General features: G+C 54.7%; 2 protein-coding genes across 2 annotated transcripts; one reads left to right on the top strand and one right to left on the bottom strand.

The window, feature by feature from the left end:
- Nucleotides 1–1,418: 1,418 nt before the first annotated feature.
- Nucleotides 1,419–6,874, top strand: Cd37 (CD37 molecule). Its single transcript, XM_051148515.1, has 7 exons — nucleotides 1,419–1,698; nucleotides 1,787–1,859; nucleotides 2,898–3,187; nucleotides 4,243–4,347; nucleotides 4,800–5,033; nucleotides 5,747–5,830; nucleotides 6,505–6,874. The coding sequence occupies exons 1-7, from the start codon at nucleotides 1,630–1,632 to the stop codon at nucleotides 6,580–6,582; spliced, it is 933 nt and encodes a 310-aa protein (XP_051004472.1). The 5' UTR covers nucleotides 1,419–1,629; the 3' UTR covers nucleotides 6,583–6,874.
- Nucleotides 6,875–7,426: 552 nt separating this feature from the next.
- Nucleotides 7,427–25,470, bottom strand: Tead2 (TEA domain transcription factor 2). The gene is made up of 12 exons (XM_051148514.1): nucleotides 25,409–25,470; nucleotides 23,686–23,923; nucleotides 22,654–22,718; nucleotides 21,265–21,327; nucleotides 20,067–20,174; nucleotides 19,913–19,971; nucleotides 16,457–16,521; nucleotides 14,228–14,370; nucleotides 12,402–12,575; nucleotides 9,164–9,325; nucleotides 8,212–8,364; nucleotides 7,427–7,746 (listed from the first exon to the last, which is right to left on the bottom strand). The coding sequence occupies exons 2-12, from the start codon at nucleotides 23,915–23,917 to the stop codon at nucleotides 7,633–7,635; spliced, it is 1,338 nt and encodes a 445-aa protein (XP_051004471.1). The 5' UTR covers nucleotides 23,918–23,923; nucleotides 25,409–25,470; the 3' UTR covers nucleotides 7,427–7,632.
- Between the last annotated feature and the right edge of the window lie 1,139 nt (nucleotides 25,471–26,609).

The following is a 26,609-nucleotide window of genomic DNA, read 5'->3' as shown; positions in this document are numbered from 1 at the left end:
AAAGAAAGAAAGAAAGAAAGAAAGAAAGAAAGAAAGAAAGAAAGAAAGAAAAAGAAACCCAACCAAACAAAAGAAATGAAAAAGAAAGGAAATAGATGAGATGTGTCTCAGAAGACAGAGAGCTGGTGAAAGGTTAGCGGAAGTGTCCTTTCTTTTCTACTAAGTGCCGGCCTGCTTGAGGTCGAAATGGGCAAGCTCATGAAACCCAGAAAATGCTGCTGCTCCCAGCTGGACGCTACTCTGGACACAAAGCCGTCATCATGAAGAACATTAATGACGGTACCTCAGACCGCCCTGACAGCCATGCCCTGGTGGCTGGAATTGACCGCTATTTCGGAAAAGTGACAGCTGCCACGGGCAAGAGAAAAAATCGCCAAGAGGTCACAGGTCAAGTCCTTTGTGAAAGTTTTCTAACCACAGTCGCCTCATGCCCACAAGGTGGCTATCCCCTTGGACAAGACTGCTGTCAACAAGGATGCCTTTAGAGTCCCAGCTCTGAAATGCAAGGCCAGATGGGAGGCCAAGGTCAAGTTTGAGGAACGAAACAAGACAGGAAAGAACAAATGGTTTTTCCAGAAGCTTCACTTTTAGGTATATTTTCATTTCCATTATTGAGAAAGAGAGAGAGAGAGAGAGAGAGAGAGAGAGAGAGAGAGAGAGAGCGCCTTCAGAGACCTAGGGAGTGATAGGTAGCTGGGTGATGGAAGCCCCCTCCCCGCCCCACCCACACCCACACCCCACTAGAAATCTGTGATGAACTGGGGACTTGATAAGTGTGAGGAACCCCTGGGTACTCCATAGGAAACCATAGAGATTCTGGATATGCCCAAGTGACCCCCCACTACTGGCTCCTGCCTCTTCTGGGGCCTCCTCCCCTCAGACTTCTCCACAGAGGCAGAAAGTGCCACCTGAGGTTCACTTCCTCCACCGGATGTTCAGGCACTGCCTAGCTGCCCTCCTTACCCCAGGGACTGTCATACCTCCCTGGGTGGCGCTTTCACTTCCCCAGGTGTCCAACCCTAGCCCCAAGCACATGGGAGCACCTGCTCCAGAAAGAGGGGGGAGGGGAAAGGGGAAGACCCAGAGAAAGAGGCACACAGGACAGGCAGAGAGGGACAAAGACCCAGAGAAAGAAAGAGACCTAGAGACAGAGACAGAGACCGAACAAGCTGGCTCAAGGTTCTAAGCAGAAGACCAGAGGATGCAGGGGGCGGAGCCAGTGGGCAGTGAGGTCAGAGTGTCTGTGAGGTTGGCCTCTGCAGAGACAGCCCTGAGGTCCCAGGACCAAAGTGGGTAGAAGTCCATCAGGAACCCCTGAGTGCCCTGCCTGAGGCATGGACACCGGCGAGGAAACCCCCGTTATGTCCGTGGTACCCACATGTTCCAAGGACCCTCAGGTACCACTGTGGGCCCTCTGGAACCCATGGAGAATTTGGGGCCCCAGCTGACAGTCACTTAAGTGAAGAGGGCTGGGTGGAGCTCCACCCCGGAACTTCCTCTTTGTCTGCCCTCTTCCTTTGTGCCTCTCAGCGGTCTCTCCTTCTCTGCCCATTATCCCTCTTGTCCCCTGTGGGCCCACACCTCCTTTGTCTGGGTTCCTCGAGTGGGTCGCTCCCCATCCAGGCGAAGATGTCGGCCCAAGAAAGCTGCCTCAGCCTCATCAAGTACTTCCTGTTCGTTTTCAACCTCTTCTTCTTTGTGAGTCTCCTCGCGGCTGCCCAGCCTGCGCCCCAGGGCCCCAGTGTCCCTGGATCTGCCCTAGCTTCATGCTCCTCTCTTACTTTAGGTACTAGGTGGCCTGATTTTCTGCTTCGGCACCTGGATCCTCATTGACAAGACCAGCTTCGTGTCCTTTGTGGGTGAGGGGGGCTGGGCAGCAGGGGAGGGTCTTGCTGGGGTGGATCTACTCCCAGAACCCCACCCTAAGGCGTCTCCTGGTACCTATCTTCCTTGGCCCAAGGGGGGGGTTCCTTAGTAGTGGCACCCCACTGGCCACCGCCAGTGTGCCTCTAGGATGCTGTACCTTCTCTGGCAACTAGGATATGTAAACTGGATGTAGCGGTGGATGCCTATCATCCCAGGAGGTGGGAGGTTAGGAGTTCAAAGCCACCCTCGGCTCCACAGTGGGTTGGAGACTATGAGAGCCTGCTGCAAAAACAACCACAGCAAAATGAGGTCATGATTACAAACAGACAATAATGACAGAAATGGTAAACATTTCTCAAATACTTCCTGTGTTACATCCTGGACTGCGGCTCAGAGAGCCTCCCTTGTCGAGTTTCAGAGGAGAGAGATCTCTTGTTGGGCGTCACGCGGCAGGGAAGAGCAGACATAAAACAGTAATTACTAACAAGGAAACCACTCATGGGGTGGACATCAAAACCATAGCAACTCATGTTTTTACCACATTGACTCCTGGTTTGAACAATGTTCTCGTGCGGACCTCCGAACAATTTTAGGGTGTGACGTGATGGTTTTCACCTGTCGTCCCAGCACATAGGAGGTGTAGACAGGAAGATGAGACGTTCCAGGTCAACCCTGGCTACAAAGTGAGTTTGAGACCAGCCTGAGTTACATGAGACTCTGTCTCAGAAAAAGAAAAGAAAAAAAAAAAAACTTTTTAGGAAATTGATCCTTTACTTCCTTGCCTTCAAAAAGTTTAAGAAATGGGTTCGGTGTCACTAGCCAAGGTCCAGATGTGAGGGGACAGGGGCCCAGAGAGGAAACTTCATCTCAGAAACCAGAGGAGAATCTCAGAGGGAGAAAAACCAACTGAGGGTGGGGTCAGAGGCCTACCCAGGCAGATGCAGAGTAAGGGGCACAGAGGCCCAATGCACACAAGGCCGCCCTGCCTGGGTGGCTGAGCCCACCCTCACTGACCCGTGTCACCGCCCCAGGTTTGTCCTTTGTGCCGCTGCAGACCTGGTCCAAGGTCCTGGCCGTCTCGGGTGTCCTCACCATGGCCCTGGCCCTCCTTGGTTGCGTGGGGGCCCTGAAGGAGCTGCGTTGTCTTCTGGGCCTGGTGAGTGATCTTCTCTATCACCGTTCCTGTTGTCCTGCCCCTCAAAGGCCTGAGAGGGTAAGCCCACCTCTCCCCTCTGTCTGTCCCCAGTACTTCGGGATGCTGCTGCTCCTGTTTACCACACAGATCACGCTGGGGATCCTGATCTCCACCCAGCGTATCCGGGTGAGTTTACCTCAGCCACGGAGGTTGAGGGTCAAGGGTGGCGAGAGGGGGGAAAAAGGCATGTGGGCACTGTCACCAACCGGGCAGCTGGGCCACAGGGCATTGCACATGCACAGAGACGGAGAGATGGTCACAGAGGGACAGAGGGACACAGACATAGAAAGAGAAAGCTGGTGAACTGTTGTATGTGGTCCTAGCAACTCGCAGGCTAAGGTGGAGATCAAGGCCAGCTTGGGCAACATGGTGAAGCCACATCTATTAAAAAAAGAAGGGTCTGCCAGTTGTGGTGGCGCACGCCTTTAATCCTAGCACTTGGGAGGCGGAGGCAGGCGGATCACTGTGAGTTTGAGGCCAGCCTGGTCTACAAAGTGAGTCCAGGACAGCCAGGGCTACACAGAGAAACCCTGTCTTGAAAATTAAAAAAAGAAAGAAAGAAAGGTCACATGTCATGGCACACACCTTTAGCCCCAGTGCCCTGAATGAAGAGGCAGGCCGATCTCTGTGAGACCGGTTAGGTCAGTACATCAAACTCCAGGACAGCCATGGTTACATAGAGAGACCCTGGTGAGAGATGGGGGCGGGGGGGTGGAGACAGCCACAAACTGACTCGGTAGCATTTATTCAGTTGGCTTGTCTAGTACTTAAGAGGTAGTTAGTTTCATCTCCAACACTGGGTACCTGTAATCCCAGCACTCGGAGGACCAGGAGTTCCAGACCAACGAGTGCTACAGGAAAATATTTTGCTGTTGTTCCTCTGTGTAGCCTTGGTTGCCCTGGACTCGCTTTGTAGACAGGGCTGGCCTCCAACTCACAGCGAGCCTCCTGCCTCTGCCTCCCCGAGTGCTGAGATTAAAGGCGTGGGCCGACCACACTCGGCTAGGAAAATAGATGAAAGGTGTAATGGCGACCTAAAAGACCCTTTGGAACACGTCTGAAATTCTGAGGAAGAGAGCCACAGCTCTCTAAGTTGTTCTCCTGGGGTGACCATCGGCGGAGCTGGGGCGGGTGGGGCGGGGGCGGGGCGCCTGGGCCCATCTTCATCTACACCCTCTCAGCTGGAGCGAAGGGTGCAAGAGTTGGTGCTGCAAACCATCCAAAGCTACGGCACGAATCCGGACGAGACAGCAGCGGAAGAGAGCTGGGACTACGCGCAGTTCCAGGTGTGTGAGCTCACATCTCTAGTCTCTAGACGGTTACTACTTAGCCTCCGGGTTCTCCCGTCTCGGCTGCGCCTTGGGTTTAGAGAGGCTGCCTCCGTGTGAGCCGCGGGGTCACCTGCCCCTTCATCCCCACACCTGCCACGGTGCTAGAACATCCCCAGATGACAGCGTTTCTCCCCCATGTAACTAAGTCCCCAGACCCTAGGGTCGCTCCACCCAAGCCCCAAATTTTCTATGTGAGGGACTCCCGCCCCTCGGAGCATGTCGTCCGGCTCCCGCATCCACCCATCCCGAGAGACAGAAATTTCATGGACCACAGGCTCAGGTTCACCCCCATCGTACCTCCAGCCCATTGCAACTTACAAGCCCATCGTCCCTACCCCGCTCCCTGGCCTGGCTGCACGCACACACCCGTGACACCGGGTCCCTGACTCTGTCCCCCACCCCATCAGCTGCGCTGCTGCGGCTGGCACTCTCCGCGGGACTGGATCAGCGCCCGCATGCTGAGAGGAAACGTGTCTGAGGAGCCCTTCGTGCCCTGCTCCTGCTACAACGCCACGGCGACCAATGACTCCACAGGCTTTGATAAGCTGTTCTCCCAGCTAAGCCGGCTCGGGCCGCGCGCGAAACTGAGGCACACTGCAGACCTGTGCGCACTCCCGGCCAAAGCCCACATCTACCGAGAGGTAGGACGAGCAGAGGCGGGTAGCTCTTCACCCGACGGGGCGGGACACTGGAGACGTGGGCCGTCCGGAAGGAGGGGCTTTTAGGGGAACTGAGTCTTAAGAAAACAAGCCTAGGCTCGGAAGGGTGCGGTTAATTTTAGAGGTGTAACCTCGGGAGGTGAGACAGAGGCTAGGGAGAAAAAAAAGGAGCTCTTAACTCTTACTCTGTCTATCTCTCCGTCTGTCTGTCTGTTCTCTGTTCCCCTGTGGCGCCCCCTTTCCTTCTCTCCCCATGCTTCTACAATAAATCTTATACTATGGGGGTGGGGAGGGCGGAGGCGGAGGCAGAAGGGACGCGGGAAGCTTGACTGTGGTCCACACTGGCGTCAGGAGAGTAGAAAGGTGGGCGGGGCCAGGAGAGTTGGGGCCCTATAACGGGGCGTGGCATCAGGCGGCAGGGGTTGGGGGGCGGGGGGAGAAGGCTCCTAGAAAGGGCAGTTCCTTATAAGTAAGCTTGGCCCAGCTTCTAGAAGCGGGCGGAGCTTGAGCTGGCCCCGAAAGGTAGTAACAAAAGAGGCAGATCCCTCTGAGAGTCAGAGACTTGGGTTAAACCAGGCCAAAGCTTGGATAAAACTTGGGCGTTGGATACCTGGAAGAGGAACTGAAGGGCCCCTCGGGTTGAGGGGGAGCTCTAGGAGCAACGCTGCCTTTTACACGGTTCCCTGCATCCCCAGGGCTGCTCTCAGAGCCTCCGGAAGTGGCTGCACAACAATCTCATCTCCATTGTGGGAATCTGTCTGGGAGTCGGTCTTCTTGAGGTGACTGGGCCCCGCCCCTATCAGTGATTTGTCTATCCAGAGATGTTTTCCCGTTGCCGAGGAAACGAGCCTACTTAGTGGGCCACCGTTATCTTTCACATCAATTGCATGGGATGGGGCGGAGACCTGGCTTCTGTAAACTCTGATTGGCCATACGCGGTGCCCTGCCCCCTCTCCCATAGGTGAGCGGGATGGCGCTGTGTCTGCAGCTACACCGTAGAGCGCTCTGCCGAGAGTCCGCGCTGCCGCTGCAGGGCGCCGAGGGTTCGAGCCCTACACCAGGGCTGAGTGCTGACGGCAGCGGCGGGCGCTGGGGCGGGCTAAATATTAGCAGTGGACGCAGCGGCGCCTCTTGGGGCACCTGGGGCATGGCGGGTGCCTGCCCAACCTGGGGGGACAAAGCTCCACAAAGCAAGCTACCCATGGCTCTAGGGCCCTGGCCGATGTGGGATACGGAGGAGGAGCCACCTGAGACCGAGAGCATAGGCGCTGAGGTGGAGGTCGAGGCACAGGGGGAGACTACTGAACCTCCAGAATAAAGGATCTTGGGCTTGCCTCTTGAGCTTTCTCCGTTGCAGACTGCTGCTGAGCGGTCTGCTCTCCAGTGCTTACGCTTGCTCGCTCTTCGCCTCTCCTTGCGGGTTCCAACTCTGAAGCATCTTCTTCTTTCCCAGCTCGGCTTCATGACGCTCTCAATATTCCTGTGTAGAAATCTGGACCATGTCTACAACCGGCTGGCCCGGTACCGCTAGGCCTCAGCCTGTCCCGTCGTCGGCACCCACGCACCTCCATGCAACCAGGAAATGTTTGTTTCCTTTCTGGCTGGCCACAGGCTTGGAGCCCCGTGGGTCAGGCCTCATGCCCTTGGGGACCCAGGTGCTGCCCTACCAACAGTTGTCACTTCCCCCGCAGGGCCAGGGACTTCCATTCCTCGGCTTCCTTCCCGTCCCTTCCCCACTCCCTCCTCCCTCACACCATCTGTCTGCCACCTCCCACATGACACCTCAAATAAATCCCCTTCGGTTTTTTTTTTTTTTTTTTTTTTTTTTTTTGGTAAAAATAGCTTTATTCTCCTTCAAACATAAACCATCACTCTGGCGGAAAGGGAGGTGGCAGGGTGGTCCGTGGCTCACTTAAAATGGGGACGAGATTAAAAAGGCCCACCCCACTGCTTTGCCTAGCTGAGATAAGATTATATCCCTAACGCTGTGTATAAATATCTCCTTATATTAAAAAAAAAAAAAAAACATTTTTCAGGTTTCACTTCACTCTGTCCCCCCACCCCCGCTGGGAAACCATTATCTTCAATTTGTGACATCACAGATCACAGAGAAAGGGTGTGGGGGAGAGGCAGACACCAGGGTGGGGGGTGGGGGAAGACACAATTGGAAAAGAGAAAGGGTACAAGGCAGTGGGTAACGTCTCCAACACAGACCAGCTCCCTTTTTCAGAAGAGTAAGCAGAGGCCCTTGAGGAAGTGAGAGGCCAGTGCTGTATCTGTGGGTGTGCACTCTTGTCCCCGATCCCTGGTACTCAGGAGTGATGTGTCCTGACAAATGTTCCCTGTGAGGTCATTCGTATTGGGGGATCTAACCTCAAACTCAGCTCAATAACCAAGTTTTGGGCTCCCCTCTAACAGGAGCCAGCCCCCCCCCCCATTGCTCATGCGTCTGATATCAGGGCTTTCTTTTTTTTAAATCATGGCCCCAAAGAGACCCCATGGTGAGCCAAAGGGTCCTTCCTGGGAAGGGGATATTCTGAAAAGAAAACAAAAACAAGAAAAACCCAGCACTGGGCCGCCATCAGTCCCTGACCAGGCGGTAGATGTGGTGTTGGGCTCCGCGTTCACTGGTGGAGACTTCAAAGACATAGGCGGTGCACAGCAGCAGTTCCTGAGTGTCCCTGTTCGTCACCACCTGCCAGAACAGACTTTCATTATAGGGTATGGATGGGGGAGTAGAGAGGACTGCCCGACCCAGCCCTAGTTATCAAGGAAACCTTTGGCCTCTTCCTACCTCCCAAGAAAGGGGCACCTGTCATGATATGTACCCCAAGTAAAGCTGAGAGTTGGCAGGGAGGGGCCTCTCTCATGCCACAGGCAGATGAATCAGCCGGTCATATTAGCAAACCCTCAAATCCAAGGGGCTCCCTTCAGCTCTGGACTCCTGAGGTAAGCAGGACGCTTGGGAGCTGAGGTATCTCTCAGCTGCCCCAGGGAAGGTCTCCCGACATGCGACAGCTAAGTCCTGTCCCTGCCCCCCACCACCCTCATCGTGTTCTGGAGAAAGGGGCTGTGTCATCTTTGGGGTCCCCCACTGCCTGGCTGGCAACCCCTGGGCTGACAGGGCCTTCCTAGAGTACGGCCCCGCCCGACCTCTCACCTGGAGGATGGTGAAATTCTCCAGGACGCTGTTCATCATGTAGCGCTCGGGCAGCTGCCTCAGCTTGTGCAGGAAGTTAACCAAGTACTCACACATGGGCGACCGCAGGAGGCGGTACACAAAGCGCCCGTCCTCCAGCTGCGCCCGCTCCGTCTGGGAACGGGGAACACAGTGAGACACGATGGCCACCCTAGGAACTAAGGTCACCTTTATCATTCCATCAGCACCCCACCTTTAATGACCAGAGCCCAAGTATCCACCCAACTCTGGGATGCTGAACCGGCCAATAAGGAAGCCTCCATCTCTTCAGTCACAGTCTGAAAACCCCGGCAACCTTCACACCCTCCACAGCATCTCTAAGACCCCTCAGCCCCGCAAGTATAACATCGGGGTCACCTTATCACAGGCTCCTACCACACCCTTAAGAGCCTTTTCTGGGGTGGGAGAGATGGCTCAGAGGTTAAGAGCAACAGTCTGCTCTTCCAGAGGTCCTGAGTTCAATTCCCAGTAACCACATGGAGGCTCACAACCATCTATGGTGAGATCTGGCGCCCTCTTCTGGCCTGCAGGTGTACATGCAGGTAGAGCACTCATATACAATAAATAAATACAATCTTAAAAAAAAAAAAAAAAAAAGAGCCCTTTCCATCTTACAGACTCAACCCTGTGATTTTTAGTTGCTTGTCTGTGTTTGGTTTGAGGCAGGGTCTCATGTAGCCCAGGCTATCCTTACGTTGCTGAGGATAGACTTGAAATCCCGGACACTGGGCTTACATGGTGCCTGGCAAACACTCTACACCTAAACTGTATCCTCTGCCTTCTTTGAACTCGTGAGCTAATTATTAGTGCAGATACCAGATGCCAGAGAGGCTGGGATGGCCCTACCTCACAGGCAGCCACATGCCTGTGACTGCTTGATGCATGCAGTAAGTACCCTAGCCACGGGCCTCACCTCCACTTTCTCCACCACCTGCTTGCCAAAGGAGCAGACCTTGGAGGAGCAGGTAAGTGTCATGAGCTCCCGGCTCTCGTACTGGCTGCTCACTCCATAGAAACCACTGCTGCCTCCGCTGCTCCCCGCCTCCTCACCACTTGGGCCCCAATTCAGGTCCGCCTGAGACGAGATAGAAGGCACAGGTGAGCTGGGAGAAAACTGACAAAATCTGACCCAGAGCCTGGCACGCATGCACGCGCGCGTGCGTGCGCGCACACACATACACACACACACACACACACACCGCCCCCAGTTGCACCCACTTGCCCATCCCCCACACCTCGTCTCAGTTTCTAAAGTTCCCAGGTTAGCATGAGCTGTGCTCTGCAGAAGCCCCACCCACTGTTGTGGGAGGACTGGCAGGGTTAGGGTCCCCAGAAGAGCCCTGGCCCTCGCTCTCCAGGAGCCACAGAACCCAGCCTTTTCGCCCCACTCTCCTAGCTCTAAGGCCCAGCTGTAGCCACGCGTATCCGTGCAAGCCTCCAGTGCCAGCACTTGGGTGGCTGAAGCAGAAGGAGCCTGAGTTTGAGACCAGCATGGTCTACACACAGCGGGAGACTGTGTTATAAGATGGGGAGGGGGGCTAAGACTAAGAAAATGGAGGGGGGAAAGGGACTTTAGCCCCCTCCCAAGGGCCTGGTTAATAGCAGGCATTACCTCTAGCAACTGGTTAAAGTCTCATTCCCCCCCTCAACCCTCCTCATACCGGCTGTGAGGAAAAGTGATGACTATGCAGCTAAGTGGAAGCTGTCTCTGGCCATGCTTATTATCCTAATGGCAGGCAGTAGGCAGGGCAGGCAGGGCAGGCAGGCAGGCAGACAGTGGGCAGGCAGTGGGCAGACAAACAGGCAGGCAGTGGGCAGGCCAGGCAGTGGGCAGGCAGGCAGGCAGGCAGGCAGGCAGGCAGGCAGTGAGCAGGCAGGCAGTGGGCAGGCAGGCAGGCAGGCAGGCAGTGGGCAGACAGACAGGCAGACAGACAGGCAGACAGACAGTGGGCAGACAGGCAGTGGGCAGACAGACAGGCAGGCAGGCAGTGAGCAGGCAGGCAGTGGGCAGGCAGGCAGGCAGGCAGGCAGGCAGGCAGTAGGCAGGCAGGCAGTGGGCAGACAGACAGGCAGACAGACAGGCAGGCAGGCAGTGAGCAGGCAGGCAGTGGGCAGGCAGGCAGGCAGGCAGGCAGTGGGCAGACAGACAGGCAGGCAGGCAGTGAGCAGGCAGGCAGTGGGCAGGCAGGCAGGCAGGCAGGCAGGCAGTGGGCAGACAGACAGTGGGCAGACAGACAGTGGGCAGACAGGCAGTGGGCAGGCAGTGAGCAGGCAGGCAGTGGGCAGACAAACAGGCAGGCAGGCAGGCAGGCAGGCAGCGGGCAGGCAGGCAGTGGGCAGGCAGGCAGTAGGCAGTGAGCAGGCAGGCAGTGGGCAGGCAGGCAGTGAGCAGGCAGGCAGTGGGCAGGCAGGCAGGCAGGCAGGCAGTGAGCAGGCAGGCAGTGGGCAGGCAGGCAGGCAGGCAGGCAGGCAGTAGGCAGGCAGGCAGTGAGCAGGCAGGCAGTGGGCAGACAGACAGTGGGCAGACAGGCAGTGGGCAGGCAGTGAGCAGGCAGGCAGTGGGCAGACAGGCAGGCAGGCAGGCAGGCAGGCAGGCAGGCAGCGGGCAGGCAGGCAGTGGGCAGGCAGGCAGTAGGCAGTGAGCAGGCAGGCAGGCAGTAGGCAGGCAGGCAGCGGGCAGGCAGGCAGCGGGCAGACAGGCAGGCAGGCAGGCAGGGCAGGCTAGGCCTCACAAAGCCTGTGGCTTCCTCCAGAGTGGATATTGCCTGTTCTCTGTCCCACAGCTCTTTGGCCAGGACTCTTTTTTTTTTTTTAGGTTTTTGTGGCAGGGTTTCTCTCTGTATCCTGGAGTCGCTTTGTAGACCAGGCTGGCCTCGAACTCACATCAATCCGCCTGCCTCTGCCTCCCGAGTGCTGGGATTAAAGGTGTGCGCCACCACTGTGCCCAGCCAGGGACCCCTCCTACCACGCCAACAACAGGGTACTCTGGGGCAGGGCAAATCCTTGTGCCTGTCGCCTGGGTGGCTCACAGCGGAAACCCCAGGACTTGGAAGGCTGAGGCCTGAGCAGCCCAGGCGAGGCCACACTGTGAGGGAGGGAGAATCTGCCTCAAAATGGGAAGCCACAGAGGCGTGGCTGCGCACACCATTAATCCCAGCACTTGAAGGCAGAAGCAGGCGGGTCCCTGGAGTTCCTCAGCAGCTGCCTCCCCTCCGGCCCGGCCCGGGAGCCTGAAGTCCTATGGCCCCCAGCCTGCGGCAGCCTGATTCATCCCTTTCCTCCACCCAGACACCTTGGGGGCTCTGTTGTTTTTTATCTTCTTTGCCAAGATGTACTTTTATGTACATGGGTGGTTCTGCATGTCTGTCTGTCTGTCTGTCTGTGCACCACATACATGCCGTGCTCTCCGAGGCCAGAAGAGATCCTCTGGATTTCATTTACAGATACTTGTGAGCCACCATGTGGGTGCTGGGAATTGAACCCCAGTCCTATGTAAGAGCAGCCAGTGCTCTCAACCACTGAGCCATCTGTCTAGCCACTTTATTTCGTTTTGTTCGAGTAGTGCAGAGTGTCCTTGAACTCTGGGATCTCCTGCTTCAGACTCCTGAGCACTGGGATGACAGGCGTGCACCAAGGCACAAGGCTCAGAAAGCTTTTATAACCAGACACCCCAGGGAGACAAAGTGCCCGAACTCCCTCCGGGTATGACGGCGCACGCTTTTAATCCCAGCACCCGGGAAGCAGAGACAGGCGGACCTCTGTGAGTTCTTGAGGCCAGCCTAGTCTACAAAGTGAGTCCAGGACAGCCAGCACTACACAGAGAAGTCTTGAAAAGCTAAAGAGAAAAAAAAAAGATACCAGACCCTTCCACTACCCAGAGTTCTTCAGTGCCCGTCATGCACCTGGCCACCAAACTAGATGGGCGTATGGAAAACTGAAGGTGCTTTTTTAGCCACAGCTGGCTATGGATGACCTTCCATGTCCCCCAACTCTGCAGACACTTAACTCCATCACAGAGCACGCTCAGCAGGCATTCATTGGTGTGCCACCTACACACTCTCCTACAGATTTCTGTTCCTGAAGTGTGGCCCGGGCAGACCCAAGACCCTCCTCAGATCTGGTTGAGAGTGCCATGACTCGGGAGCGCTCACCCAGAACTTGACCAGGAAGAAGGCATGGGGTGGTCCTCGGTCGTACAGCTCCCGGAGGCCGCCCTTTTTCTCAGGGAATTTGTCGTAGATCTGCCGCACGTCCACGCTCTCCAGGGGTGGTGCTCCGGGGCTGGGACACTGCTGACTGATGTGGACAAACAGGTGCCTCTGGAACTGCAGAGGAGTGACAGGGTGAGGGGACGTGTGCCGGACCCAGACCCTCACCAGTAGACTCACTGGCCAGCACATGGCCACAGCTGGGGCCACACCCAGCAGTCTACCCATTCCTGAGAATCCAGTGCCTGCCCTTCTCTCTGCAACCTGACCAGCTCCCACCATAGTTTGTCATTAAGTTTCTCGAAAATTCCATTTCGGTTCCTGGATTTTACAATGCTACACTGAGAAAACTCCTATATGACCTGCAAAGCCTAACTCACACTAGCTCCCCCAGGAGATCACCCTACGGATACAGAACCAGTCAGGCTGGCAGTATGCTGGAACTGCTCTCCATGCTGTGGCAAAAAGACAACTAAATGTCCCTAAACTTGGGGAGGTCAGTCTGCCACAGAGAATGGAAGCATAAATTAGCATACAGATAATCGAAATGTGTGGCTCATGCTGGCTTTGAATTTGCTACAATAGTGCAAATTGGTTTGGGTTTTGTTTGTTTTTTGTTTGTTTTAGACAGGGTTTTTTGTTTTTTTGTTTTTGTTTTTGTTTTTGTTTATTTATCTCTGGCTGTCTTGGATCTCTGTCTATGTACACCAGGGCTGGTCTTGAACTCTCAGAGACCCTCTTCCCTCTGCCTCTGTACCACCATGTCCGGGTTGTTTTGTTGAGACGGCATCTTGCGTATTCCTGCTGCCTCAAAACTCCCAGCCATGAACTCCTGATCCTCCCTGCCTCCACCTCCAGGGTGTTGCAGCTGCCACTCTGGGGATGGGACCCAGAGCTTCATATATGCTTGCTCTCTACCAGCTGAGCTAAGCCCCCAGCCCTCAGATGGACATTGTGAACTAAAAGCAATACTCCCTCGGCCTCCAGGGCTTCCGTCACCAGCTTCACCCTTTTCAGTAACCTTGACAGCCTGGAGGACGGCTTCCGTGTGGCTGCAGAGACCCAGGCCTCAGCGGGTGGGTGTGAGCATGTAACTACCACCTGGCCAATGGGACGTGGGCGGACAATCCTTCCTCCCTCCGATGGCCAGACTCAGAGTAACCCTCGAAAAAACGGCAGCACCACAAGATGGAAAGCGCCAGGTCCCAAACCACTGAGGCAACGCATGCGTTCAGCACCACACCGCGGTTCATGCTTAGTCATCCCAGCCCCCAGAAAGCTGAGGTAGAGAAGTCACTGAGAGTTCAAGGCTAGCCTGAGCTACAGAGACTCGCCATAACAATAAACAAATCAGGGGGAAGGAAAAAAAAGCAGAGCTACCACACTTTCACATTTCCCTAACGGCAAAGGCTGCCAAACAGCGGTAATTTGACATTAGATGAATGAGAAACGGGTGTTCAATTCCCCGCTTGTGCCTATAATTTCCATGCTGTTGAGGGGCAGACAGATGTATCCCCAAGGCTTACTCAAGCAGCCTGGGCAAACTCAAGTTCAGTGAGAGACTGTGGGGAGGGGGGGCAGGGGGTGCGGACCAGGTAGACACACCTCAGGTCGACCTCTGGCTTCCACATAATAAGAGAACTTATGCAGGTCACATGACCGAGCCTCGAGGGTGAGGCCTCAGCCTGTGGGGCCCGGCAGCTCCATTGTCTCTCCCTTCCCTCTCTGCACTCCGGCTTCCCCCAGCCACTGCTCCAGGTTCCACTCACCGAGTCCACTGCATCCGGCGGCTCCACAAACGCTGAGAACTCTACAAGCTGCAGGCGTGCAGTGCCCAGGGCCCGAGCCTGCCAGGCTGGGGGAGACGGATCGGGCGGGGGCAGGGGTGAGAGGGCTGGGGGCGGCTCGTATCCTTAAAAGAGAAGAAAAACTGCTCAAAATGATGGGCTAGGCTGGCACTGCAGCCTCTTGGCCACCTTCACTCTAAGGGCTAGGGGTGGAGAGGCAGCTCGTCGGCCTGGCACGCAGGGAACTCTGGGTTCTGCCCAGCACGTCAACTTGGTCTAGGGGCACACACCATCCTAGGACTTGGGAGGTGGACACAGGAACCTGAGTTCAAGGTCATACTCGGCTACAAAGCAATCTCAAAAAGAAAATGAAGGAAGAGGAGGTCCTAGAGACTGTTCAGCTGTTCAGAGCACGGGGTGCTCTGGAAAAGACCTGGATTCACAACAGTGTTTAACTACAGTTCCGGGGGGATCTAATGCCCTCTCCTCTGGCCTCCAGGGACACGAGGCACACACACAGCACAGTTACATATATGTAAGCAAATCACTCATACAAACAAAATTAATAAAAAAAAAATAAAAGATAAAAGAATATTTCCTCCAGGCTCCTGTGTAACTAAAGGAGGCCATAGACTTTTTTGTGTGTGGGGGGGGAGGGAGAAGGCCCCCGAGTTTCTCTGTGTATCCTTGGCTGTCATGGACTCACTTTGTAGACCAGGCTGGCCTTGAACTCACATCGATCCACCTGCCTCTGTCTCCTGAGTGCTGTGAGTAAAGGTGTGCACCACGCCCACCAAGAAGCTATTTTTTCTTAAAGATTTATTTATGGGGGGCTGGTGAAATGGCTCAGCAGTTAAGAGCACTGGCTGTTCTCTCAGAGGTCCTAAGTTCAATTCCCAGCAATCACATGGTGGCTCACAACCATTTATAATGGAATCTGATTCCTTTTTATGGTGTGCATGAAAACAGGGAACTCATATACATAAAGTAAATAAACAGATCTTTTAAAAAATTTTTATGTATATAATGTTTTGCCTACATGTGTGCCTGCAGGCCAGAAGAGGGCACCAGATCTCATTATAGATGGCTGTGAGCCACCATGTGGTTGCTGGGAATTGAACTCAGGACCTTTGGAAGAGCAGCCAATGCTCTTAACCTCTGAACCATCTCTCCAGCAGCTAAGGTGGCCATAGACAGTCCTTGCCAACATGGCCTGAGATGACTGAGCTGGTAAGCCCACCTCTAGACCGTGCACCAACTGGAACCATTAAGGTTTTTCCTTTTTTGGGTACTAATTTGGATAGTCTGCTATTTACAGGCAGACATTATTTCTAATTGATGGTCTGTAAGACCCCGAGTGTGGTGGCTTGTACAAGCTGCCTCTCCTAGTGCTGTCACCTGCTGGAGGAGGTGTGTCACCACACCATTCCCAGTCTGTACTCTCGGCTTCAATCCCAGCTCTCGGGAGGCAGAGGCAGGCGGACCTCTGAGTTCTTGCTCAGCCTGGTCTACAGAGCGAGTTCCAAGACAGCCAGAGCTACACAGAAAAAAACCTGTCTCAAAAAACAAACAAACAGTCTGGGGGTGGTGGTGCACGCCTTTAATCTCAGCACTCGAGAGGTAGAGGCAGGAGGATTGCTGTGAGTTCCAGGCCGTCCTGGTCTATAAAGTGAAACCAGGATAGTCAAGGCTATACAGAGAGACCCTATCTCAAAAACCCAAAACAAACAAACAAACAAACAAAGTGCACTTTCACCTTTCTACTCCTGACTCCACTCTGGTGTCATGAACAGACTCCAGGCCTCTGGAACCCCAAAATAAACTCTCCTACCGTTTCCCTTGGCCATGGGGTTAGCCATGTGATGGCAAACAAAGGGCAACTAATAAAACCGAGGGGGCAAGGAGTTCTTTCACCAATCGGTGTGAGTCTTCCACAGTCGCAACGGTGTGGAGTTCTGGGCTGCTGGCAGGCTCAGCATGGAAACGAAGCTGACGCAGAGCAGAGGCAAGCAAGGCCTAAGGCTGACACTGAGCATGCCCGGAGCTAGCCTTCTGTCCCCAGCCTCCTTCCCTCCTCTGCCTTTTGCTTCTGCTAATTCAGTTTGGGTTCAACCGCTTGGCTGTGCCCAGTTGACAAAAAGGTCAAGGAGTTCCCGCCGGGGTCAGGCGCAGAGAAAGAGGGGCGACATCGGTGGGGAAGCAGGCTCTCACCTGGGAGGTCAGCGGATGGGGGAGTCAGTGACACGGAGAATGGCGTCTGCGAGAACGGCTTCACGCTGCACGACAAAGGGAACGGTGCAGACTGACCTGTGACCGTGAAAAGCCAGGCTCCCCCACCAGAACATTCCACGAGTGACGACACATTGGCGGCAGTGGCGGCTCCTCGTGCAAGGCTTGAAGTTGCTGTCAACTGACCAGCCCAAAAGCCACACAGCCATAAAGCTGGACTCCAACCCCAGCCAGGCCCAAACACGAGGACCAGGATGTTGTTTTGGCAGTACCAAGATTGAGTCTAGCGCTTCAAGTGTGCTAAGTGTGGCCCCAACAGATCATCACCCCCCCACCCCTATACTGGGAGACTGTAGGAAGGTGCCCTATCATGGCCCCACACCCCCAGCCCCTCACTGCAACACTCTAGGCAGGAGCTCTACCCCTGAGCTGTACCCCAGTTCCTAGGTTTTTGCTGGTGGGTCTTGCTGTGTAGCCCAGGCTAGCCTGAAACTCAAGATTTTTGCCTCAGCCTCTAAGGTACTGTGTGATGGAAATGTTCCACCTCTGTACTGTACCAAGAAGTAGCCACTGCCCACATTGCCACTTAGCCCTAGTCTGGTTGACATGCCTAAGGAATGGGACTTTTTATGTAAATTTAATTCTTTTGTTTTTGAACAGGGTCTCACTAGGTAGTCCTGGCTGTCCTGGAACTCACCAAGACCCCGCTTGCCTCTGGCCCCCAAGAGCTGGGACTAAAGCTGTGTGCCACCATGCCCTGCTATAATTTTTTTTTTAAAGATTTATTTATTTATCATGTATAGAGTGTTCCACCTGCAGGCCAGAAGAGGGCACCAGATCTCATTATAGATGGTTGTGAGCCACCATGTGGTTGCTGGGAATTGAACTCAGGACCTCTGGAAGAGCAGCCAGTGCTCTTAACCTCTGAACCATCTCTCCAGCCCACCCTCCTCCCAGCTGTAAATTTAATCAATTCTAATTTAACTGGCCACTCACAAATAATCACTGTAGACTCACACTCCAGAGGTCAGGAGACCGAGAGGCCAGAGGTCAGAAGAGGTCAAGGGTCAACGTACCAAGGTGAGAAACCCAAGAACCTTCCAATCGGGGTCCCAGGGTCTCCTCTTCGAAGCCCTTAAGTGTGCACTTCAGTGGATCCCTCATCATGCCACGATCTCTTGTTATCTGGCCATCGCTCACATTTCAGCTCCTGACAGAGGCCCACTTGGCCTTCTACAGCAGAGCCTTGAGTGGGTAGGGTGGCCCAGTCAACATCACAGAATGTCTGTGATGTGGGGGATGGGGGGCTGAGGTGGAAGGATCTAGTCTGGGCTACAGAGCCAAGAGCCTGTCTCAAATAAATAAAAACAAAAGCAGACCCTTGAGGCTAGAGGTAGACCCCAGCGGTGGAACACTTGACTAGCATGTGCGAGGGCCTGGATTGAACCCGACACACACACACACACACACACACACACACAGAGATTTTACACATACACAATCCAGGAAGATTACAGCCTTCTACTTTGTTCCTTAACCACACACCAGACACTTAGTGGTGTTCTGTAAATAATCAGGTGTCGGGGCTGGAGAGATGGCTCAGTGGTTAAGAGTACTGCTTGCTCTTCCAGAGGTCCTGAGTTCAGTTCCCAGCAACCACATGGTGGCTCACAACCAACTATAATGTAATCTGATACCCTCTTCTGCAGATAAAGCATTCATATGCAGTAAATAAAATAAATAAATCTTTAAATAAATAAATAAATAATTTGGTGTCCCAGCAGCTTAAAACAGGCCTGTCACCTCCACTTCCTGCCTGATGGCCTTACACATGTTGTTTACCTGCCTAGAGTGTTCTCACCCCAACCCTTCTCCTGGCTAGCCCCTACCAATCTCATAGAAAACCCCAGAACTTTCTCCTTCGCCATAAAAACCCACTGTGGTTCCTCACAACACTGCACACACTTCCATTTTGTATTTCCGAAAGTGACGGCTTAACCAGGGCGGGTCTTGCCCATTTGATATGGTTCACCAGCGCCCCAGCCATCCTCCTCTGCAAGCACACCTGCGGTCCTCTCAGCCCCTGGGGACCATGCCCCACAGCCTAACCTCTCCTTCTCTCACAGTACACACTCCCGAAGGTTGCCCTCATGCAGCCATGGTGCACTGCCCACATCCAGCCTGGCTAGGGCCCTTTTTCTAGAACACATCTGACTATCCTCAATGCCCACGGGTCTCACAGCTGAGGCCACTCCAGGCACCCCTGATACTCTAGGCACCCCTGACACTCGAGGCACCCCCTGACACTCCAGGCACCCCTGACACTCCAGGCACCCCTGACACTCCAGGCACCCCCTGACACTCCAGGCACCCCCTGACACTCGAGGCACCCCTGACACTCGAGGCACCCCTGACACTCAAGGCACCCCTGACACTCCAGGCACCCCTGACACTCGAGGCACCCCTGACACTCGAGGCACCCCTGACACTCCAGGCACCCCTGACACTCGAGGCACCCCTGACACTCCAGGCACCCCTGACACTCCAGGCACCCCTGACACTCCAGGCACCCCCTGACACTCCAGGCACCCCCTGACACTCCAGGCACCCCCTGACACTCATTTTCTCCCTCCCAAGTATGAAAGAATCAAGGAACCCCTTCCCCACCCTTAAACCCCAGAGCTACCTCGGGTCTGGAAAGAGCCGTCACAGGCACCCTAATGCCACTCATAGCCCCTCCCAGGAGATTCCTGGTCTGCAACAGCCCTCCCAGGATCCTCTGAGACCCTCTCATCCTGCCCAGGTGTCTCTAGATACTGTCTTCCCATAAGCCTCTTGGGAACCCTTCATCCATCCCTGAGCCTTAAGTCTCCTTTCCCATAATACTTAGGAGTCCCCCATCTCCCCGAGGAGCCTTAAAACTCTCTCTCCATAAGCTCCTGAATCCTTCCTGTCCCTCCCAGACCATCTGTACCCGTAACTGTCTTCCCACAAAATTTTATGGCGCCGTTTGCCCCTTGCAGGAGCTTCTGGGTCTATGACTGCCTTCCCATTAGCCTCTGGGTCCCCTACATCTTTCCAGGCAATCCTTCGTGGGTCCATCCATCGTCCTGGGAGTACTTGGTCAAACAACCACCTTCCCATGATGCTTTGGAATCCACAGGTCCCTCTAGTAGCCTCTGGGCATTACATCTACCTTCCCATGAGCCTCTGGGACTGATGTTCTCAGTTAGGAGCCATTATCCCCATGTTCATGCACCTCTTTTCAGAGTTGAGGTAAGGGGGCCCTCAACACAGAAGGAGTTATATACACCAAGACCCTGGGCAGCAAAGGGCAGTGCTAGACTTCCAAGACATATGGTATAGTTCCAGAATCTATGTCCAAAATGAATGTAGGTGGAAGGGAAGGAGGAAGTGCAGGCGACACAAAGTACTCACTCTGGAACATTCCACGGGGGTCCAGAGTTCCCTGACCAGAACTGAAAAAGCTCCGTGGCCTAGAGAGGAGACAGATGAGGGTCAGACATCCTGTGCTGGCCATTACAGCCCCATCCTTCCATCCCAGATCTCCACAGCCCACAACCCAGGCCACCTGAGGGCCAGAAGGACCCAGCTTGGCCTGCAGGGAAGGTGCAGAGATGAGCTGTGCCGAAGACATGGTGGCCATCGTCTGGAACGCCTTGTCCTTGGAGACTTGATCCTGGGGAAAGGTTGAGGTGCAGGTTAGTGGTGGAGTTCTAGGTAAGACAGCCAGGGTGGGATAAAGTCAGGTTTGGGGTAGGAAATGAAGACACACAAGGAGCTGTGACACAGGGTCGGGGAGGGGTCAGCTCCCCACCAGAACCTTCTGCCTCTGCTGGCCTCCTCTGGAAGGGCGGTGTGTGAGGTACAGGTGTGGGAAGAGTCTGACCCAGGGTCAGGGGGCACTGCAGACTTACACTCCATCTCCCTTAGCACCAGACATCACCCCAAGTAAGCACGGAACTAAGTCTAGAAAGGGCTGGACATAGTGTTTCCGGATACAGGGTACAGGAAATGACTCCCCTGGGAACAGGAAGGGGGTGGTGTCTCGTATTCCAGACAGAACACAGGGGGGACTGAAAAAGAACAGAGAAGACCGGAATCTAGGGGTTTCAGACCTACAAAAAGGAAAGGGACCATTTCCAGGTAAAAGAACAGGAAGTAACCACACAGAGAGGGACAGTGATGGGCGTTCAGGGTGGAGGACACAGGGGTATACTGTGAAGGTATGCTCTCACAGGAAGCTGTGACGTGGGCCAAGGGAGGCGAGGACAGAACGGAGAAGCAACAGGAAGAAGAAATGAGACAGCAGAGGCAGTGAGGGAAGGACTATAGCAGGGAACCAACCTGTCAGCTCCAGGAGCCACACAAATGTTGTGCACACCTGCAGGCCAGGCCGCTCCCCTCAGAGTCTCTGCCCTCCATCGGTCTCCCTCCCTCCCTCTCCCCCGCCTCTGGGTCGGTCTCTGCCCTCCCACTCCCTCCATTGGTAGTGTGAATTGCCTGTTTCACTGACTCTGGGTCTTGTCTGGCCCCACGCACCAGGTATGTGTTTCTCTGTTTCTCTCCCCCGCCCCCCTTGGGTAGCTCACTGTCCCCTTCTCCTCTATCTGAGTCTCTCTCTCTCTTTCTAGATCTCCCCGTGTGTCCATGTGTGTCTGTCTCTGTGTGCCATCCCCATCTCTGTCTCTCTAGATCTCTTCCTTTGTGTCTATCTCTTTCTTCCTGCCCAGCCTCCCCCATGCCCGCCTTCCTGCCTTTAACTTTACCTTCAGCTTGGACTGAATTTCTCTCGATTTCCTTCGAGCCAAAACCTGGATATGACTAGAGACCTGGAGGGATGAGAAACGGGTTTGGGTCCAGTCTTCCACCCTTTGTCCCCTCCCCCTCCCTCACCCTCCCTTCCTCCCGTAGCTGCGCATGTTGCCCTTCCACAGGTAACACAGCCTGAGACCACGGCCAGCTGGCTGCAGGCTCTGAGGCTGAACCTCCAGGCCCCTCCTGTCCTTCCTTGTTGGGTTTTCAGTCTCTCTGGGCCTCTCTTTATAAAGAACCTCGAACAGAAATATCAAGACTGACAGGATGGCCCAGCAGGTAAAGCCACTTGGCACCAAGCCTAATGTCCAAAGTTCCATCCGTGGGACCTACGTGGTAGAGAACCCACTCCACGCGTGGGACCTACACGGTAGAGAACCCATTCCACCCGTGGGACCTACATGGTAGAGAACCCACTCCTGAATATTGTCTTCTGATTTCTACTGTATACACCATGCACATGGACACACACACGCACACGCACACATGCACGCACATACGCGCGCACATACAAATGTAAATGTATGTACTTAAAATTTTTTTTATTTACATCTTTTGTATGTGGGTTCAAGTGCATCGTGATGCTCATGCAGAGGTCAGGGAGAAGTTGTGGGGGTTGATTCTCCTACTATGTGGGTCCCAGGGACTGAGCTAAGGTAACCAGGCTTTTGCGGTAAGCCCCTTTACCACTGAGCCATTTCTTTTTTGTTTGTTTGTTTAATTGGCTTTATTTTTTGTTTTGTTTTGTTTTTTGAGATAGGGTTTCTCCATGTTATCTTGGCTGTCTTGGACTCGCTTTGTAGACCAGGCTGGCCTCGAACTCATAGAGATCTGCCTGCCTCTGCCTCCCAAGTGCTGAGATTAAAGGTGTGCGCCACCACGCCCGGCTGACATAAACATTTTATAGACATATCTGGCATTCCTGCAACATAGGGAAACCCATGCAAACCAGAAGCCAGGAAGAGGTTCAGTCGGTAAAGCTTGCCCTTCCTGCATGAGGACTTTACTTCAGTCCATGTGAACCCATAAGCCCAGCACTAGGGGGTACAGACAGGCGCAGAGAGGCACAAACTGGTGCTTGCCTGCTGACTACCCAGTCTGGTCCAATCCGTAAGGTCCAGGCCAGTGAGAGGACCAGTCTCAAAGTGGGCAGCTGCGGAGAGGAAAGCCAAGGTCACCCACTGACCCCCACACGCTCATGCACACACACACATGGGTACCCCCAACGCATACAAGCTTCTTGGTTCTCTTTCAATCCCATGAGCCATCTCTGCCCTCGTAAAGATGGCCCTCAGGAAACTGCCCTGCCCCAGACCAAAGCCCCAGAGCATCAGTCCTGAGACCTGCTTGCGAGTTCTCGTCTTCCCTGTCCTCAGCTTGATGTACCGGGCAATGAGTTCATTCCGGCCTGGAGAAGTCAAAATGGCAAAGAGTAAAATCAGCAGCAGAACTTCCGGCCGGAGGAGACAGGGGTGAGGGAGAGTCAGCGAGGCAAGGATGCCCCCACCCCCCTGCCCCCCCACCCACCCCCGCGACTACAGCCAAGCCAGGCTGCGGGGACTCCTCAGCCACAGGGTCACCAGCACACAGCCATATACTAGCCATGTGGCCTCTGACAAATCACTTAGTCTTCCTATGCCTCAGTTTCCCTCATCTGGGCAGGAAAAAAAAATGCCACAGTCTAAGTCATGGGAAGGATATAATCTTTTTTTTTCTTCTTTTTAAAAAAAAATTTATTTATTTTTATGTATATGAATGCTCTATCTGCATGTACACTTACATGCCAGAAGAGGGCACCAGATCACATTATAGATGGTCGTGAGCCACCTTGTGGTTGCTGGGAATTGAACTCAGAACCTCAGTGCTCTTAACCACTGAGCCATCTCTCAAGGCCATAATCCTTTGTTTGTTTGTTCAGTTGGTTTTTCGAGACAAGGTTTCTCTGTGTAGCTTGACTGTCCTGGACTCACTCTGTAGACCAGGCTGGCCTCAAACTCACAGTGATCCACCTGCCTCTGCCTCCCAAGCACTGGGATTAAAGGCCTGTGCCACCATGCCTGGCTCTTATTTTTGGTTTTTGGAGACAAGTCTCTCTACATAGCCCTAGCTTTCCTGTTACTCTCAGACCAGGCTGGCCTCAAAGTTACAGAGATCCATCCCACCTGCTTCTGCCACCAACACACCCGGCATCGTTTTTTTTTATTCTTTTGAGACAGGGTCTTATATAGGTCAGGCTAGTGTAGAGCTCAGAATGTGGCTAAGAATGACCTTGAACTCTTGAGGTGAGTGCCCCCACAGCCGGCTGGAGACCCTGGACATGTGGGTTGGTGTGACTTTTCTCACTGAGGTCAGGATGGCCACCACCGGGCACTCACCGTACATCTTGCCCTCATCTGACAGAATGATCTTGCGCCTGCCGCAGGGAGGGTAGATGGCCAGCGCCTCCTGGAAGCTCTGCTCGATGCCGGGGCTCCACACGCCCTCCGCATCAGGGCCCCCATCTCCTCCGACACCCTCACTGCCTCCGGTGCCCTCCTCGCTGCCTTCCTCACTGCCCGTCCAGCCCCCTCCATCATCCAGGGGGGCCCCGGTCCGGGGATCCCCCATCTGGGCCTGCAGAGACAAAGGTCAGCAGCTACATATGGCATTGGGCAGGAGCTCTGAGGGAGGAAGCCTGGCTGAAGAAGGGAGGCTAGGGCCTGAATTCCTCCGTCCAAGGGAGGAGGGCTGGGGTCTGGACCCCTGGGTCTAAGACAGGAGAGGAAGCTAAGCCTGAGATCTAGAAGGTTGTTCTTCCCCTGCGCTTTCTGAGGAACTCACATAGGGTTAAAGTCACCTGAGCACCTCAGGATGGTGCTTGAGGCCGTTTGGACTAAAGCTGTGCTGGCATCTCTGATTTCAGGGAACACCGGGGTATGGTTAATGGCCAGGATGAGACCCTCCAGTCCCACTAATAATTAACAGCAGCAGCAGCTGGAAAAACAGAAGCTGAATCCAAGACCAAAATCCAGAGAGTAGGGGACAGATAGATCCAGGTAAAGGGTGGAGCAGAAAGATCCAGGGACAGCGACGCAGCCAGGCACTGAGAAAGGAGGCATAGACAGGACTTTCTGGCCGAGACCAGAAAGTACCACAGAAGTGGGCGAGGGCAGGGCACCCATCAAGCCTCAGGCCTTGGGACTCGTCGCCCAGCCATCTGGTGGACAGAACAAAGAGCCTAGGCATCCCCTCCCCCCCCCAGTTCCCCACAACCCCCGCTGTGGGAGGGGCCTGCGTGCGAGCAGCCTCCGAGGCCCCGCCCCGTCCCCCCCCCCCCAAACCTCGGGCTGGGCGCCAACCCAAGTTCCCATCGTCTTTCCGGAGGCCAAGAACAGGGAAAAGTTTTCCCATAAAGTCCGATACCGCCTCCCTGGAGGTTTCATGTCTTCCAGAACTTTCCCAGGACCCCAGAGTTCTGAGCCCCACCCCTCCTCCTCTGGACTCTTGACCCTGGTGGAGGTTAGGCGAACAAAGACCCCAGGCCCAGCCCAATGTCTCAGCGACATTCAGGACCCCCGCGGGCCGAAATCCCAACCCAGCCCACCCCCATGTGGCCAGACAAAGGGACAGACGAGCCGGGCTAGACAGACATCCCTAATCTCCTGTCCCGGTCCCCAGTCCTCCGAATAGCCACGGACGAAGGTCCAGGGGGCCCCACTGCTCTCCCTCGGACACCCCCGAGCCTGCCCTGCTCCGTGAGGGGCCACATGTCCACAGGGCGGACACTCGCGGGAGGCGCGCGCCTCGCACTAAACATTAGAGCCGCGGCCGCCCCTTCGCTCCCACGTCCTGCGTCCGAAGTCCCCGGGCCACCCCGCGCGCTCCCCACCCTCCGCCCCGAGCCGCAGACCATCTCCAGGCCCCTAACTCCGGAGAAAGTTCCAGCTCCACACTTGAGCTGCGTCCCCAGCGCTAACTCGGGCCCCAGGGCAGCAAGAGAGGGCGGCAGGCAATTCCCAAGCGGTCCCAGGAGCACGCACCTCACCTCATCGCGCGGAACTTCCCACCCCAACTCACACACCCCAAGCAGGATCCCGATTCCCGCCGGCGCCTTCCTACCTCCCGGCCTGGGCAGGGGAGCCGCGGGCGGGCGGGGCGAGACCGGGAGAAAGTTGCCGGGAGCTTTGTTTGGGAAAAGTGGGAGGGACCGCAGGGGGGGGCGGGCCCGGCGGCAGGCTGGGGATCCCACTCGGGGCGAGGTGCTTGCTTTGGGGGAGATGAGTCCGTCTAAGGACTGGGTGCGGATGCTGGGGCCCCTAGGAGAGGAGGTGCTTCTGGGAGCCTGGGTTCCTGGCTGCGGGGGTATAGGCTGGGGTCCGTGACTCTGGGTCTGAACGAGGAATTTTGGCAGCTGGACCCTGGGTCACATCTAAAGGAGAGCGTACGGGTGTTCTAGATGGAGGAGGGCACGTGACCTGGGCCGCCCTGTTTGAGTTTGCTGAGGATGTGGAATTGACAGAAACAAAATAATCCTTGTCAATTTTATGTTTTTAATTTTATTCAGGTTTTCGATGCTTAAATTTTCCTTCAGAGCTGTATCCTGTCCATTCTGTTTCTGTTTGATAAATAAGGTTTGGGGGTGTGTTTGTTTGCTTCTGATGAGGACACAGCTTCCTTGTGGCCTGGGCAGAGTGAAGTGTGTTGGGCTGCAGGCCCAGTGTCTCTGAAGGTCCACAGAAAGGCAGACTCCACAGTTGCATATACACTAGTGGCTGCAAGCGGCACCTATCCCAGTGCCTGAGGGCAGAGAGTCCTGGGTTTTGCAGTCTTAAAATTGAAGGTCTGAGGGGAAATGACACTGCGTATCTATATTCCCATCTCTTGAGAGGTTGAGGCTAACCTGGAATGTTCTAGGTTTTTTGTTTGGTGGTGGTTGTTATTGTTGTTTATATTGCTGTGATAAACACCATGATGAAAAGTAACTTGGGGAGGAAAAGGTTTATTTAAGATTACAGCAGACTTGCCGGGTGGTGGTGGCGCACTCCTTTAATCCCAGCATTCGGGAGGCAGAGGCAAGCGGATCGCTGTGAGTTCGAGGCCAGCCTGGTCTACAAAGTGAGTCCAGGACCGCCAAGGCTACACAGAGAGACCCTGTCTTGAAAAACTGAAAGAAAAAAAAAGATTACAGCAGGTGGTGCATGCCTTTAATCCCAGGACTCAGAGGCAGGCAGAACCTCTTTTCTTCTTCTTTTTTTCTTTTTTAAGGTTTATTTATTATGCATACAGTATTCTACCTGCAGACCAGAAGAGGACACCAGTT

This window comes from Acomys russatus, chromosome 7 (genome assembly GCF_903995435.1).
Source record: "Acomys russatus chromosome 7, mAcoRus1.1, whole genome shotgun sequence".
Lineage (NCBI taxonomy): Eukaryota > Metazoa > Chordata > Mammalia > Rodentia > Muridae > Acomys > Acomys russatus.
Note: the sequence above shows the minus strand (reverse complement) of the source record. Positions and strands in the feature narration are given on the sequence as shown.